The following is a 14,055-nucleotide window of genomic DNA, read 5'->3' as shown; positions in this document are numbered from 1 at the left end:
GGCAAGGGTCTAATACTTCGGAGTCTGGAGTCTGCACTGGAGGGGCCAGGCAGATGTGCGGAGGGCGCGTTCGCTGCTCAAAGTCATGCTAGTCCATTCCGTTTTGTCCCAATTGCTGCTGATATTTTGTTTTCCGGCAGCATGTGATCCAAAATCATCTCAACACAGGGTCAACGGGTCGGGCTTGGCAGGGGTAAACTGTGAATTTTGGCATGTGATTATTTAGAGTCGGGTGATGACGGCTACGAGGACCCACTCAACCTGACTACCCGGATCAGGCGCTGGTATGTATCTGCTTGATAGTGTTTGTATTGCGTGGAAAAGACGACGATGAGAATGGAAAAACAGGGCTTCGATGCAAACTCAAAAGAACGCCGCGTGCCCTCTATTGTGATATGAATCATGTACAGGCCAATCATGTAGCTGTCACATCGGCGGCAGCTGGATTCCTCTTCACCGTGATCTTGGGCACGATCCACCATTCGTGATATCCCTTGTCCGGGCCCAGGATCTCAACCGGGGCCTCGACATCCTCGCCCCTGTCTCGCGCGTCGAGAATCTTCCTCAGCGCCGTCGTGGCCAGGCCGGCCTGGATGACGCTCTTGAAGCCATTCCTCGTACCGGCGAGCCAGCGGCCATATGTGCCCTCGCCGGCGGCGAAGGCTTCCTTCTCGTCGAACTTGGTCAGGAGCTCGTAGCCCTTCTTGGCGCCGGTGACTGCGGCCTCGGCCTGCTCGAGCAGGGTGCGGTCGCTCTTGTCAGGCTGGCGGGCGGAGTGGTCAAAGTCGGCGAAGGTAGGCAGCTCGGGCAGCTCGACGGGCAGGAAAGGCCGCATTCGGATCTCGTAGCGGAGCGCGTCGGACGAGTACGGGCGCGGCGGCGGCGACGCCAGCCGCAGACGGTCGTACACCAGCGCATACACCGAGGCCAGCGCGTCGGCCAGCTCCCACGTCACGGCGGCGTCGAGGATCGTCGCGCGCAGATACGACAGCGAGCGTGTCACCTGCGCCTCCTGGCTGGCCGTGAAGGACGACGGCCTCGCCCGCAGGTCGTTGAGCGTGCGCACCGCGAAGGCCTTGATGCGCTCCACGTGCGCGGCCCGCGTCCGCGCGAGATAGCTGAGATACCAGTACATGCCTCCCAGCTCGTCATGCTGGTAGACCTCGAGCTCGAAGCCGAGCTGCACGATCCACTCCATCAGCCGCAGCTTGTACAGGTACGCCCAGCTCGACAACGGGAGTGAGAAGGTCGGGCTGGCCGCGCCGGACCCGAATGGCTGGTACTGCATGGGCTTCTCGTCCAGCGCGATCTGCAGCAGCTGGTCCAACTCCTCGGCGTCGGCCTGGACAGCCTCCCAGTCCTGGATCGCGTGGCACAGAGTGCGCCGCACGCGGCATCGGTTCTGACAGAAAGCGCGGAATACGTCCAGATACGACTGAGCGGCACGCTGACGGAATATTTCCATCTGGTGAGCGATCGCAAAGCGCGCGTCATTCGGGCTCTCCACCTTGTCATTTGCCGGGTCGAGTAGTCTGCTACATGGGAGTACCACGATGGACAGGTCGTCGTCAAATACCTGGCGGATGCTGAGGCAGCCCAGCAGGATCATGTCCTTGAAGAGGTAATTCTGTAACAGGGTGCGGATGTACACCAGCGGTTGGGGCTTCTTGGCCTGGAAGGACAGGACGAAGTTCTATTCCTCTGCGTCAGCCAACACCTTGCCGACCGCGGTGGGGTTTTGCAACTCACCAGCAGGCTTTGTGAGTCAGAGTACTTGAGGACGTCAGTCACCTCAATGCCGTCTACGAACAGGCGCTTGAGATGCGAGTATGTGTCCTCAAAGCTGAGCTGGACAATAGGTCGAGGGGGCATCGTGCTGGCCAGCCGCCGTTGAAGCTTTGCGCTGAAGCATTCGGCGACGGGGGTGCCGAGGTGGTGGGACTTGTTGATGGGCTCCAGGATGGACCTCATCTGAATCCAGGGTGTCTTCAAGGACTCCGGGTGGCTCCTTAGCTCAGAGAGCTCTATCGCACGCAGGAAGGCATACCTGAGCTCCAGACGAAAGTCTAATGCTTCTACAATCTCCTGCCCTATGTCATGCTGGTGGCTACGGAGGAGGCGGCGAGCCTCCTGCAAGACATCCCTAATCTCCTCCCTGTCGATATTGTCGAGGAGGGAGCGGTGGTAGGTATTTGTTACAAAGTCCTCCTCCTGTTTCGCAGATCAGCCGGCGCCCATCATCTGCTGCAGGCGTCGGATCCGTCGACTCACCTCATAGTAGTGCTCAAATTTGATACGTTCGTTCACGTACCAACATGCTTTGAGCAGACCCAGGCAGTATGCCCTCAGCACAGAGAGCATGGGGTCCTTGTGGGCAAAGTCCTCGGCATTGCGTGTGAAATGAGCTTCTTGAATCACAACTGGCTGCGGCATCATGATTGCTTCTAGGTAGACGCTGGTGAAAAGTGTCTGGGACAAGGGGTAACCCAAATGCCACGCCACCTGTGATCAGATCAGCTACGAGGCCGCCCATGCTGAGGAGACTCAGACCTGACGCACCTCATGGCAGAGAAGTTGGTCGATGATACCCAGCACCTCCTTTGGGAGCAGTGGGCGTGTCACATCGTAGTCGTCATCTAAAGACTCGCCTTCTGCAAGACACCCGCTGTCCATCTTCGGGTCCATGATCTGTGACAGGCAAGGGAGTGAGCATCGGGAGCAGAGGCAAGTGTGGACGGACGGGCAGGAAATTACCTCGAGAGCCCCGACGGACTCGAACAGCGTGAAGAAGCCATCTTTGACCAGCTCGCCCGGCTCGAGCGCTATGGACGGGTCAGCAAGGGCACAAACAGGTGGTGTGAGCTGGTGTGGATGATGCTCACTGTTAGAGGCCGTGATAAACTTGTTCGTAATGTCTGTGGTTATGACGGCCTCGCTGGTGATCTTGGGGGGCGGAGGCTCATCGTCCAGGTCTGATAGGCCATGCTGGCTCAGCGAGAGGCCCAGAAACTCTAAGCTTCGTTAGAGGATGCGCAATGCTTATATTGCGATGGAGGGGGGGCCGCTCCGGGCTAGGATAGATCCACACCTCTGGACATGCCGGATTCGTCCACCGTCATCATATTGCCTGGTCGAAAGCCGGTGTAACTGATGGCCGACTGGAATCACTCATCGATGCGGCACGGCGACGGGGAATGCGGGCTGGCTTTTGTTGGGAATGGCGAGAGAGCAGCTCACAGTGCAGTGCAGGAGCAGGTGGCCCTGCCTAATTGACGAAGGTTCAGGTCCAAACGACCTCGGATCGTGTCGGGCAGAGATTTGACGACTGCCCGCCGTAGTTCCACCGTAACTCAGCAATCGAGCATTAAAATGCACACGCCCTCAATGCGGTAATCAATGCCTTCAGACAAGTTCTGAGCTGCCTGGGTAGAGGGAAAAGACATATCGTATTAAAAAGGGTCAGGTTGGGCATTGACAGGAGAGAGGCTAAGACGGTTTGCTAGTGTCCATTCTACGCCCGCCGTTTCTGCGGCAGTACCTTCCTTGTGTACCTAGGTGGCAAGGCAATTAATTACTGATGCACTGCGGTTCATTTGACAACGTGATATCTTGGGTCCTGAAGATATGACGATGGCGGTCATGTTGTGCCAATTGGTATTTTCCGACGCTCTGCCGTATGATACATCCAGCCTACGCTTCCATCTCGACCCCTGGAGCACCTCTCTCCCGGGGCTGTCGGGCTGGTACGTCGTGCCGTCCGTCTCCATTCATGCGGCTGCACAAACCCCCAATCTCGCAATGCCTTCCTCCTCCATGCACCTTTATGATGAAGATCCGGTGTTCTCGGCCAGGGCGGCGTTCGCTTGTGCAAGGCTCTTGACCTCACCCTGCTTGCCGTTCTGCGAATCCACATCTATCAGTCCCCGTCTGCCTCGGACGCACCCTGCATCCCCGATTTGCAGGCTCAACTCACCTCCCACTTGGCGAATCGCAGCTCCATGTCTCCGCGGCGCTCGGCGGCGAGTCGCTTGTCGTCCTTCAGGCTTCGGCGCACGACGCGGCCGGCGACGGCGAGGTAGCGGTTGTAGCTGCGCGTGTGGAACAAAAGGGCCCGTCAGTCCCCGTGATTGAGGCGGGCATTTGGTTGATGCAGGTCTGGTAGGCGTGTCAATGGGTACTCACCTCAGGCCGGCGGCCTTCCACGCGAACGTCATCTTGTCTGATTGTTGGTGGGGTTGAGGATGAACGGGTTTCTTTGGGGTGGAGGATCGTGACGGCGATTCCAGGATCCGCGACAAAACAGCTCAAGCGATCCAGCCAGCCGGGCGAGCTACGGACAGGACCGGGCCTGCCTTAGTCATCACGTGACCCCGGCAAGAAACGCAATCTTCCCCTCCAGCCTGCCTCTGTCGTTGAATGATTGACTCTGTGTCATCTGAGCATGATAAATAGATACTTAATGGGAGGTTGTTTATATACATCGTTTACATTTAGATGGGACTTTAGGGAACAAAGTGAAAATTTGCGATGCGCCTGTCTAGAAAAGTGCTATATTCACAGAGCCCCATGGCACGTCTACAACGGCTTTGGACTGTTGATACATTTTCCCACCCCTTCAATTGATGCTTGTAATGAACTAAGATTCTATACCTTGAGGCCAATCTCTTCTGCGTATGGGAGCACATACAGGTCTCCCGCTGCCGCCACCGTCGCCTTGCCGTCCAACAACGCCTTCGCCGCCTAAAAGAGGGAGTGTTAGTACCTTCAACATTCCGGACCAGGGGGCTGTTGGAACCTACCGCCTTGATCTTCTCGGCAGTGACTGCCTCGTAGCCCTTGAGAGCCTCCGTGACTTGGAAGATCTTGCCGCCGTGAATCAGGCTGTTGCCCGCGGAGACGATACCGGTGCCGGTCAGCTCGTTCTGGGACAGCAGGTCGAACTTGGCCTTCGCGATGGCCTTGGTCAGGACCTCCTTGGTGACGCCAGATTCGGCAACGCTCTTGAGAGCCTTGACGGCCTCCTCGGCGCCCTTCCTTACTGCGCCAGAGCTACCAGTGATCTGGATGGTCAGGAGACCGGCATCGGTGTATGCCAGGTTCTTGGCCACAATAGTGGAGCCCTGTGCGGCAGCGGCGGCCTTGGAAAGGAGGCTGAAGCCAGGAGACCACTTGATGCTGGACTTGCCGCCGAGGAGGGCGGTCAGGACGGCGACGTCGGCCTTGTCGGAGTGCAGGTTGTGGCCGGGGAAGGCAAGAACCATCGCGTTGGAGCCGGCAAGAGAAGTACGCTGCTCGCCACCGTAGTACTTGGTAGCCTCGGTGAACAGTTGCAGGGGGCTCGAGGATGCCGCGGGAACGTCCCTGAAGAAGGGCTCGATCCACTTGGACAAGCTGGCCTGACTGGCGCCATCGGCAACAATGGCAATGTTGGGCTTGGTATAGACGGTCTCGGCGAAAGCGGCGATCGAGTTCTCGTTCAGGTAGGGACCCAAGGTCGTCGAGCTGGACGGGTAGATGGAGGAGCCCAGCCCCTTGTGGTAAGCGACCGAGTGGGCGTTGTCGAGGGCCTGGCCCAGAGCGTTGTTGGTGAGCTTGCCCTGCTTCAGGTGCACGATGTTCTCAACCTCCTCCTGGAACTCGTGGGCTAGACACGCGAGCGTTAGCCAGGCCGGCCCCTCAGATAGCATCGCATGTAGGAAGCAGACGTACTCGTGTACCTCGTCTTGGTGATGACCTCACCGAGGAGCTCGGTGAAGTAGGGCAGGTCATCCCGCAGGAAGGCAGCCTCCACCACAAGAGCCTCTCGGGTGTGGTATGCAGTCAATTGGCCACCCAGCAGCTCGGACTCTCTTGTGATCCTCAGGGCCGACCGCCTGTCGGTGTTCTGCATGCGGGACAACAAATTAGCTCATCCATCCGTGTGCGTTGCTGGCCTGGGGCGTGTGTGCCGACTCGCCTTGAAGGCAAATTCCTCGAGCCCGACGGACAGGCCAGGCAGCGGCTGGTACCTGGTGCCGGCCTTTGCGACGACGGCGACGCGAGCGGTGGGGCCTCGGGGGTCGCGGCTGGCGACCTTGATGCCGTTGATGTCTGCCGACTCGTAGGATGCGGTCTCGTTGGAAACGGCGGCGTACCCGCGTCGCTGGGCGACGCTGGCGCAGTCCTGCCGGCGGAGGGCAAGACGGGCTCCCCTCGTCAGAGCTGATCGGCCGATCATGATGTGAGGGGTGGGTGGTGGGTGTGTCAATTGACGGGGCTGTGGTGTCTGCGACCGATTGACGGGGACCTGTTCTGGGCAGGAAACGAAGCTTTCGAGATTGACCTTTGGCGGGAAGGAACAAGAAATTCCGGTTCGCTCCGGCCTAAACAGCAACTTCTGGGCTCGGATTGGCTGGAGGCGGGCTTAATTGCACGGGGGCTCTCAACCCGGCCTGTGCGATTGATAGATTGGCAAGCCTGGATATTTGCAACTTGGAATTGGTCAAATTCGATGCACTGTCTCCTTCTCTTAAGTCGTAGTACAGTTTTCCATCACGGAGACAGAGACAAGAGTTTGTGCTTGGGTTACCGGCCTGGCAGTCGAGTGTTGGGGCTGGCTCTTGCCCAAGGAATGGGTGCCTCTTAAGTCCACATGCCTACCGAAACATGCAGCCATCCACCAAAATAACGACCTCGGGATTTAGGCACATCTTCAATTGTTGGTCTCGCCCAAACTTCTTGCACCCATTCCCTGATTTCACCAGTTCCCATTCATTGGCAACTTGTCTGTTTAAATGCAGACCTTGGTAGTATCTCACATGGGGGCTCATTCATGCTTGTGGTACTCCGTCAAACGGCACAGTTGTAGAGGGTGTAGGTGCTTTGGTACTTGCTTGGTTTACTCTACTCCTCCTCGGAGGCCCTGCCTGACATGGTCGTGCTCTCTAAAATGCAGGCAAAAATCACAAAGTCGATGAATTTCATAATCCACTAGACTGCGTTCATGGCGAGGGCAGAGATGGTGGTTTATGATGACCCTGCTCCAGTAGAGCACTAGAAGTGCCTGCCCGTCTAGCTGCGTCGTACGTTTCGAAGCCCATGCACGAGCCGTTCTGGTCTAGGTAGGTACCTACCTACCCACGGCGGGTACGTACCTAGGTAGGCCGATTGGACCCCAACTCGTGGAGCTCGACGCTCTAGATACACTAACGAGTCACCGGCGGCGCACATGGAGGGGCAGCCAAAGTCGCATGCGACTCACTCGCAAATTTGTCGTTACCCACCAGCCAAAATTTCCTGCTACAGCTTCACTACCCGACTTCACTTTTGGATACCTTTGTACTTTCAGACGGCTGCCTGTTGTTTCGTTCGTCAGTCACGAACCCTCTTGCCGTTACCAAATGACTCCACGGTAGCATTAAAGGCCAACTTGGGATAGTGAGAGGATCTCAAGCGGCCGCATCTCCAGCATCCACCCATTTCCGCCTGCATCTTCATCCCTCCGACTTGCCTGTTGCGATGCAGGTGGTGAGTGAATCGCCCCCACTAGCTTGTCACCAGAACCGCCCGGGCATGCACTGACAACGCGACACGTAGACTAAAAGCCTTGCTGAGCTGTGTGCTCTCCTCGTCGACGATGTCTACGGCGAACTCCCATCCGTACGTCCATCCGTCGCAAATCGTGCACCTCTCCCCGCCAAGGGCACACTGCCGTCGGACATGTGGCTGACCTTTCACAGCGCATCTTTTCAGCCCTCTTGAAAAAGGGCAGATCGTCTATCCCCCAGCTCATCCAATATACCTCGCTCAACACACGCCAACTTCGCCATGGGCTCGTCGTACTCGTTCAGAACAATCTTCTCTATTGGAAAGTAGAATCCGGCCATGCCGTGTACGCACCAAATATCGACGCAGCCTATAACATCGTTCGCATCGGCAAGATACTTGACATGATCGGTGCGGTATACGGCGAAGAAGAGAAGGAAGTTGCTCAAAACTTGCTGAGCATGGGCCATGCCAAGGTCGAAGATCTCAGGGACGCCTACCAGGCTAAGTTCAACCAAGCGGCACGGCACGCGGCTGCCGTCAATGGAGATGCAAATCACGGCAGCGGCGACGGCGACGGCGACGGCGACGAAGACGACGACGAGATGGATTCTGGCCAAGTCAGGAAGGACAGCAAGACTGGACTCTATGTCAAGTCTCTGGAGCAACTCGACGATGTCATATGCCGGCTGATCCAGGCCGAGCTGGTCGGCACCGTCACCGAAGAGTCCTTCAGGAGCTTGGAAGATAGATACAAAGCCCTCGAAGATGAGATCATGAAGACATTCTTCGCTGGTGGCGTCCGTGGCGCAAAGGGCAAGGAGGACTATGCCATCAGGAGGGCTAAACGGCTGCGGGAAATGCGGGATGAGCCTCTGAGTCTGAAAGGGACACTCCAAGCCAAAATCTCCATGAGCAAACGGAGAAAGCTCTCCGGTTGGAGCTACGCGAACGGCGGTGGTGCCTCGGATAACGACTTACTCATCGATGTGGGTAGCTTGTCCTGACTTTGTTTGAACACAGCTGACACCCTATAGGGAAATATTGCCCTGCGGGTCAACTACGAGAAATGCACCGTGGAGCTTCGCAATCAACAGCTTGTGCATGTCGTTTCTGAGGTCTACGGCGAGACCACCGCCGAGGTCTATGCGGCTCTTTTGCAGCAACTCAGCAAGAAGATATCTAGATGCCGATCGGACCCAGACATTGACCTCGGCGACGATGAAGAATACCCACATGGCCGACGAGTCTCGACAAACGAGGTTTACGACAATCTGAGCCCGTCACTTGATGTCTCAGCTGGCATTGGCAAGGTGGGCGCGAAGGCAACCGACCGGAAGAGCGCAAACCAGATCCAGGAGCACCCGCCTGACATGAAAAAGCCGCCTTTCGACGAGGCCGAGGTTGAAGGCGAGGCCAGTTCCGACGAAGACGAGATGGAGATTGAGGAGCAGCCTTCGGGCCATGACGTTGAGGATGATGACGAAGGTGCGGACCTGAAGCCGTTCACCAACGGTGCAAATGGAACAAAAGAAACCAAGGTCAAGTTCAACGAAAACGGACCAGCAAAGCTTTCTCGAAAGGAGCATTTCCGCCAACATCTTTTGCTGCTATGTGAAAGCCAGCACAAATTTCTCCGTCACTGCGCCATGGAGCAGTGGACCGTCGATTTCGAGCCCCTCCTGCGATCCCTGCAACAGATGGAACTAGATGCCGTCATTGAGCGCAGCGTCGGCCAGAGTGGGCTTCGACTGGTGCGCATTCTCCGACGAGTGGGCAAAATGGACGAGAAAACGCTTCCGAGCCTGGCTCTTATGTCCAAGGGGGAAGTCCAGAAATTGATGTTGAAGATGCAGATGCTTGGTTATGTGGACATGCAAGAGGTTCCCCGAGACAACAACCGGAGTGCTAGCCGCACCCTGTTTTTGTACTGGACAGACACGGGCCGCTGTCTCGACCGACTTCTTGACAATACTTACAAGGCCATGCTTCGATGTCTACAGCGGCTCGAGGTCCAAAGGGAGATGGAGCGAGAGGTTCTCGACACGGTCAGGCGCGATGACGTTCGTGGCCGGGAGAAAGAGTTGCTGGAGGGCCGTTTCTACAACCGGTTCGTCCGCATCTCGGAGATACAGGAGAAGCTCCTGGCTCAGATCATGAGACTGGACAGCCTTGTCGGCACCCTGCGGGATTTCTAATTGGCAAACCCTGGAATCGGGACAAACTGCATCAACGGCGTTCGGGGCACAAAATTTGCATAGATTCACAACATGGCGGCGTCTTTGATGGACTCTCATGGTCGGTTAGCCCAGATATGGGCAAAAATACATATACCCAGTACTAAAGACGCTGGAGCGAGATGGTAGATATATCATGGGCAGCGCTTCTTTGAGGCATTGTGAGAGCATACTTACCACGAAATGCATGCCTTTCATGATTTCGGGGTTCAAAATGAATGACCAGAGGTCGACCTGCCTTCCGGGCAAAAGCACCAACTCTGAATTTGTGACCACCACGTGTGGGACAAGCTCGCACTGATCCCAGGTCGGTCTCGGCCAGAATCGAAAGCAGCTGTGCATTTATCAATAAAGCATGCAGAGAGATTGTGGGTCCCTCTATTGACGATGTCGGAGTCGAGACTTACATGATGCCCATGCACACTAATGATCCATGCACTCGGGACTGTAACTTAGCGCTAGTGTGGGGAGCTCCAGCGGGGACTGGGCTCTCCACCGTGGACAGGGCACGTAAAAAAAATCTCGAGCGAGACTCCGAGCTTGCAGGCCCTCTTGGACTTTCTCCTCCCGCACGCGATCAATTGTACAGCCCCCGACGTGTCAATCCCTTGTCCTGAGTTCTGCCAGCCTTCCTTGCCATTCTTTTTTTGTGTAAACAACTCGAGCTCGCAATATGTCGCCCCCAGCTCGCACAACGGAGAAGGAGTCCAACCTGGCGCGCCTGCTGGGCTCTGGTATGTGCGCCCGCAGTCATGATAAGCTTGGATGGGCTCGTACTGACTGTCCCAGGCTCTGCTGGTATCTCTGAGCTCGCTGTCTTCCACCCTGTAAGTCATCGAACGCCTTCAGCCCGACTGAATTGTACGGAGCCAGTGCTAAACTCGCTGGGGCGTGACAGGTCGACACGATCGCGAAGCGACTCATGAGCAACGAGACCAAGATCAGGAACTCTTCGCAGCTCTCCGCCGTCATCTTCAAGGACAAGGCCGCCGCTCCTATCGGCCGGAAGTTCGTGTCACTGTTCCCTGGCCTGGGATACGCAGCGGGTTACAAGGTCCTCCAAAGGATATACAAATATGGCGGACAGCCCGTGGCCCGTGACTACCTGACCAAGCACTATGGCTCGGATTTTGAGAACGCCTTTGGCAAGAAGACTGGCAAGGCCATCCTGCACTCCACCGCAGGGTCGCTCATCGGCATCGGCGAAATCGTCCTCCTGCCCCTCGACGTGCTTAAGATCAAGCGCCAAACAAACCCCGAGGCGTTCCGCGGCCGAGGTGTGCTCAGGATTGTCGCAGATGAGGGCTTCGGGCTGTACAGGGGCTGGGGCTGGACGGCGGCGCGGAATGCTCCCGGCAGCTTCGCGCTGTTTGGAGGCTCGGCCTTCGCCAAGGAGTACATGTTCAAGCTGCAGGACTACAACAAGGCGACATGGTTCCAGAACTTCGTCGCCTCTATCGCCGGCGCGACAGCCTCTCTTGTCGTGTCCGCGCCGCTCGATGTCATCAAGACGCGCATCCAGAACAGGAACTTCGAGAACCCCGAGAGCGGGTTCCAGATCCTGACAAAGATGGCCAAGAACGAGGGCATGGGCTCCTTCTTCAAGGGTCTTGTCCCTAAGGTGTGTAGAATTCTCCCTCCGAATCAAGGACTGCACAACGTGGAGCGACCGCATACTGATCACCCGTGTAGCTCCTCATGACTGGACCCAAGCTGGTGTTCTCCTTCTGGCTTGCCCAGACACTGATCCCGGCTTTTGACAAGGTGCTAGCCAAGTAGGAAATGGCACAACAGCTGTTGTCTTGATGAAGTGGTCACGATGTACAAAGTCTATAATAGATCGGCCGGGGGTAATGGCGTTCAGCAGGTGCAAAATCATTTGTCTGGTTCTTTGGCAGGTCTCCACGAGCAATAAGGTCCTGGCCCTGCTCACGTTCCTGTCTACCAAGAGCAGGGATACTCGGGTTAGAAGGGCTGGCCGGAAAAAAATACCCAACTCTTTTGAAAGCAAAAACGGCCTGTTGGTCTGTGTGGCCCTCTCGGCGCTTGTGGCCGTGTCATGAGTGTCGCTGCGCCTACTAAGGTACTCCCGGCACCCTTGCAATCTGTCCGCCAACCTTGGAAGTCGGCGTCTGGACCACATATTGCATGAACTCCTCAGAAGCTGTCTATCCTTGAAACTGCCACAGCCTCGATCAGATCTGGCCCAAGTTCACCCCTGGCATTTTAAGGTTACATCCAGGCTTCGTCAGAGCGGCAACTCCCACCGTTGAAACGGCTTCGTAGGGCTGAGGTTCACAATGCATATCAACTAGACAATGTTGAGTCTACCACCACGGGCCAACTACACAGCTTGCACCTAGCACGGACCACGAGAATTGAAGGACCAAGAAGGCCGGTTCAGAAATGCTGGCGAGGTCACGGGCGGTTGTTCCTTTACCCCCCGTGGAAAATGCATGGTGTTGCCGCATCAATTTACATCCATCTAGCCTTGTGATATTTTTTTTCTGAACTAGACGCCAAGCGCAACATTACTCGCACAAGTAGGGAAGCCCCTTTCGCAGCAGTTAGCTAGGCAAGATGCCATTCGTATTCACTATTACCATTCCATGGTAACAATCGTCCCCGAACCAATTGCAATGTGGGCATTTGTGAGCTAGCGGCTTTCAACAGCCCACCAACAAGGCTGATGCCGTTAGGATGCACCCATGAAGGCTTTGTCCTGCTTGGCACGGTCGAGGTAAACGAATATCGAGGTGGATACGCAATGCCAACCCGGGCCCCTATTTCCAAGCTTCTATGGTCGGGTTCCATCGTTCGAGAGCCCGGGCCGCCTCGACGAAGTTGCCGGTCGAACCGGCCGGGCTCGCGGGGCGCCCGATGGTGAGCTGGGAACAGGTGCTTGTGGGATGGGACAATATATTAAAACTGACGACATGGCTAATAATAAACTTTTTCAATGGCCGGCCGAGGGGCACTGCCTGTCTTGACTACACAAGTCCACTTGCGGTGTCGAGGCAGAAGCTGTATAAGAAGATGGCTCGACCTCGGACTCCAGATCACCGACCTGACTGCCCATCCCACGACACTTTCCACACTCGGCCACCCGTCACACACTCGTTTCCGGCAGAAAGCCCAGCCTCTCTTTTCATACAGACATTCATTCCACAATGCGCGCCTCTTTGGTTGCCGTCGCCTCTTGTGCCATGTCAGCGCACGCCGTCGCCATCCGCCGCGAAGAAGACCCCAACTTCAGCTGGCAAGCCCCTGACGCCTCGGCCAAGCGGTCTCCCTGCCCGATGCTCAACTCCCTCGCCAACCACGGCTACCTCGCCCGCGACGGGCGAGAGATCAGCATGCAAGACCTGATCTCGGGCCTCGGCCAGGCCATCAACCTTGAAGAGGCACTTGTGCGAACGCTCGGAACCCCTGCATTCGCAACATCGACGACGGGCAACTCCAGCACCTTCAATCTCGACGACGTTGCGAAGCACAACATCATTGAGCATGACGGCAGCCTCTCGAGGGCAGACTTTGCCGTGACTGGCGACGCCAAGACACTCAACGAGACGGTCTGGGGTGAGACACGGGGATACCTCGAGGCGGGCGCGGTGGACTCGACGGTTGACTACAAGACCATGGCCTCGGCGCGAAGCCAGCGCCTCGTCACAGCGCAGGCCACCAACCCGACGTTCAATATGACCTCGAGCCAGGTCACCGTGTCCTTGGGCGAGTCCGCAGTCATCCTGGGGACACTTGGAGGAAGCTTCACCGAGCCTGCCGCGCCGCTGGATTGGATGAGAGTCGTGTTCGAGGAGGAGCGTCTGCCATTCAAGGAGGGCTTCAACACCTCGTCGACACCGATCACCACAGCGCAGGTCCTCGGGCTGTCACAGCTGATCGCGACCAGCACCAGCTAGATGGTTGGACTAGAATAAGGACAAGCAAGTAGTAAATCAAAACAGGACATGTCCAACCGAAACTCACGGGTTCGACTGCCTGAAGACATTGTTCTTGAGCAAAAGTCAAGTAAAAGCGCCGCAGTGGTACTGTCTGTTCTGTGTGTTGTGACGTAGTTTGGAGTTGAATCTTTATTCTCTATTCCGTGAGTACCTGGGTACCTGGGTATCTGGGTACCTAGGTACCTAGGTAGGTGGTGAGTGCACGCACGGCGCGCACAGTACGCACAGTACGGGATGTTTACTGTTTGGGTGTTTGTCAGGCTTGGGCAGGCAGACTGTACTCCGTACCCCGTGGATAATAGCAGGCAAGCAAATAATAGAGAATGTTTTCT

The 14,055-nt window shown here is 56.6% G+C and overlaps 4 protein-coding genes across 4 annotated transcripts; 3 read left to right on the top strand and 1 right to left on the bottom strand.

Moving 5' to 3' along the window:
* Positions 1-415: 415 nt before the first annotated feature.
* Positions 416-6,217, bottom strand: KVR01_008063 (uncharacterized protein; the record flags this gene model as incomplete). Its single annotated transcript, XM_044786604.1, has 14 exons — positions 416-1,693; positions 1,750-2,211; positions 2,272-2,502; positions 2,560-2,688; positions 2,755-2,822; positions 2,883-3,011; positions 3,695-3,740; positions 3,849-3,899; positions 3,974-4,088; positions 4,183-4,303; positions 4,659-4,740; positions 4,800-5,644; positions 5,710-5,884; positions 5,957-6,217. 14 exons carry the CDS (start codon positions 6,215-6,217, stop codon positions 416-418), a joined length of 3,993 nt encoding a protein of 1,330 aa, XP_044643041.1.
* Positions 6,218-7,198: 981 nt separating this feature from the next.
* KVR01_007822 (DNA-directed RNA polymerase III subunit C82) lies at positions 7,199-10,007 on the top strand. Its single transcript, XM_044782815.1, has 4 exons — positions 7,199-7,506; positions 7,576-7,638; positions 7,719-8,513; positions 8,562-10,007. The coding sequence occupies exons 1-4, from the start codon at positions 7,498-7,500 to the stop codon at positions 9,720-9,722; spliced, it is 2,028 nt and encodes a 675-aa protein (XP_044642800.1). The 5' UTR covers positions 7,199-7,497; the 3' UTR covers positions 9,723-10,007.
* A 268-nt stretch (positions 10,008-10,275) lies between these two features.
* On the top strand, positions 10,276-12,481 carry KVR01_008319 (uncharacterized protein). The gene is made up of 4 exons (XM_044789899.1): positions 10,276-10,495; positions 10,551-10,588; positions 10,660-11,382; positions 11,454-12,481. Exons 1-4 carry the CDS (start codon positions 10,435-10,437, stop codon positions 11,538-11,540), a joined length of 909 nt encoding a protein of 302 aa, XP_044643297.1. The 5' UTR covers positions 10,276-10,434; the 3' UTR covers positions 11,541-12,481.
* Positions 12,482-12,645: 164 nt separating this feature from the next.
* Positions 12,646-14,008, top strand: KVR01_007858 (uncharacterized protein). Its single transcript, XM_044782754.1, has one exon. The coding sequence runs from the start codon at positions 12,932-12,934 to the stop codon at positions 13,679-13,681; it is 750 nt and encodes a 249-aa protein (XP_044642836.1). The 5' UTR covers positions 12,646-12,931; the 3' UTR covers positions 13,682-14,008.
* Positions 14,009-14,055: the final 47 nt, after the last annotated feature.

This window comes from Diaporthe batatas, assembly GCF_019321695.1.
Source record: "Diaporthe batatas strain CRI 302-4 chromosome Unknown Contig00009, whole genome shotgun sequence".
NCBI lineage: Eukaryota > Fungi > Ascomycota > Sordariomycetes > Diaporthales > Diaporthaceae > Diaporthe > Diaporthe batatas.
The sequence above is the reverse complement of the archived record's forward strand: the minus strand, read 5'-3'. Positions and strand labels throughout refer to the sequence as shown.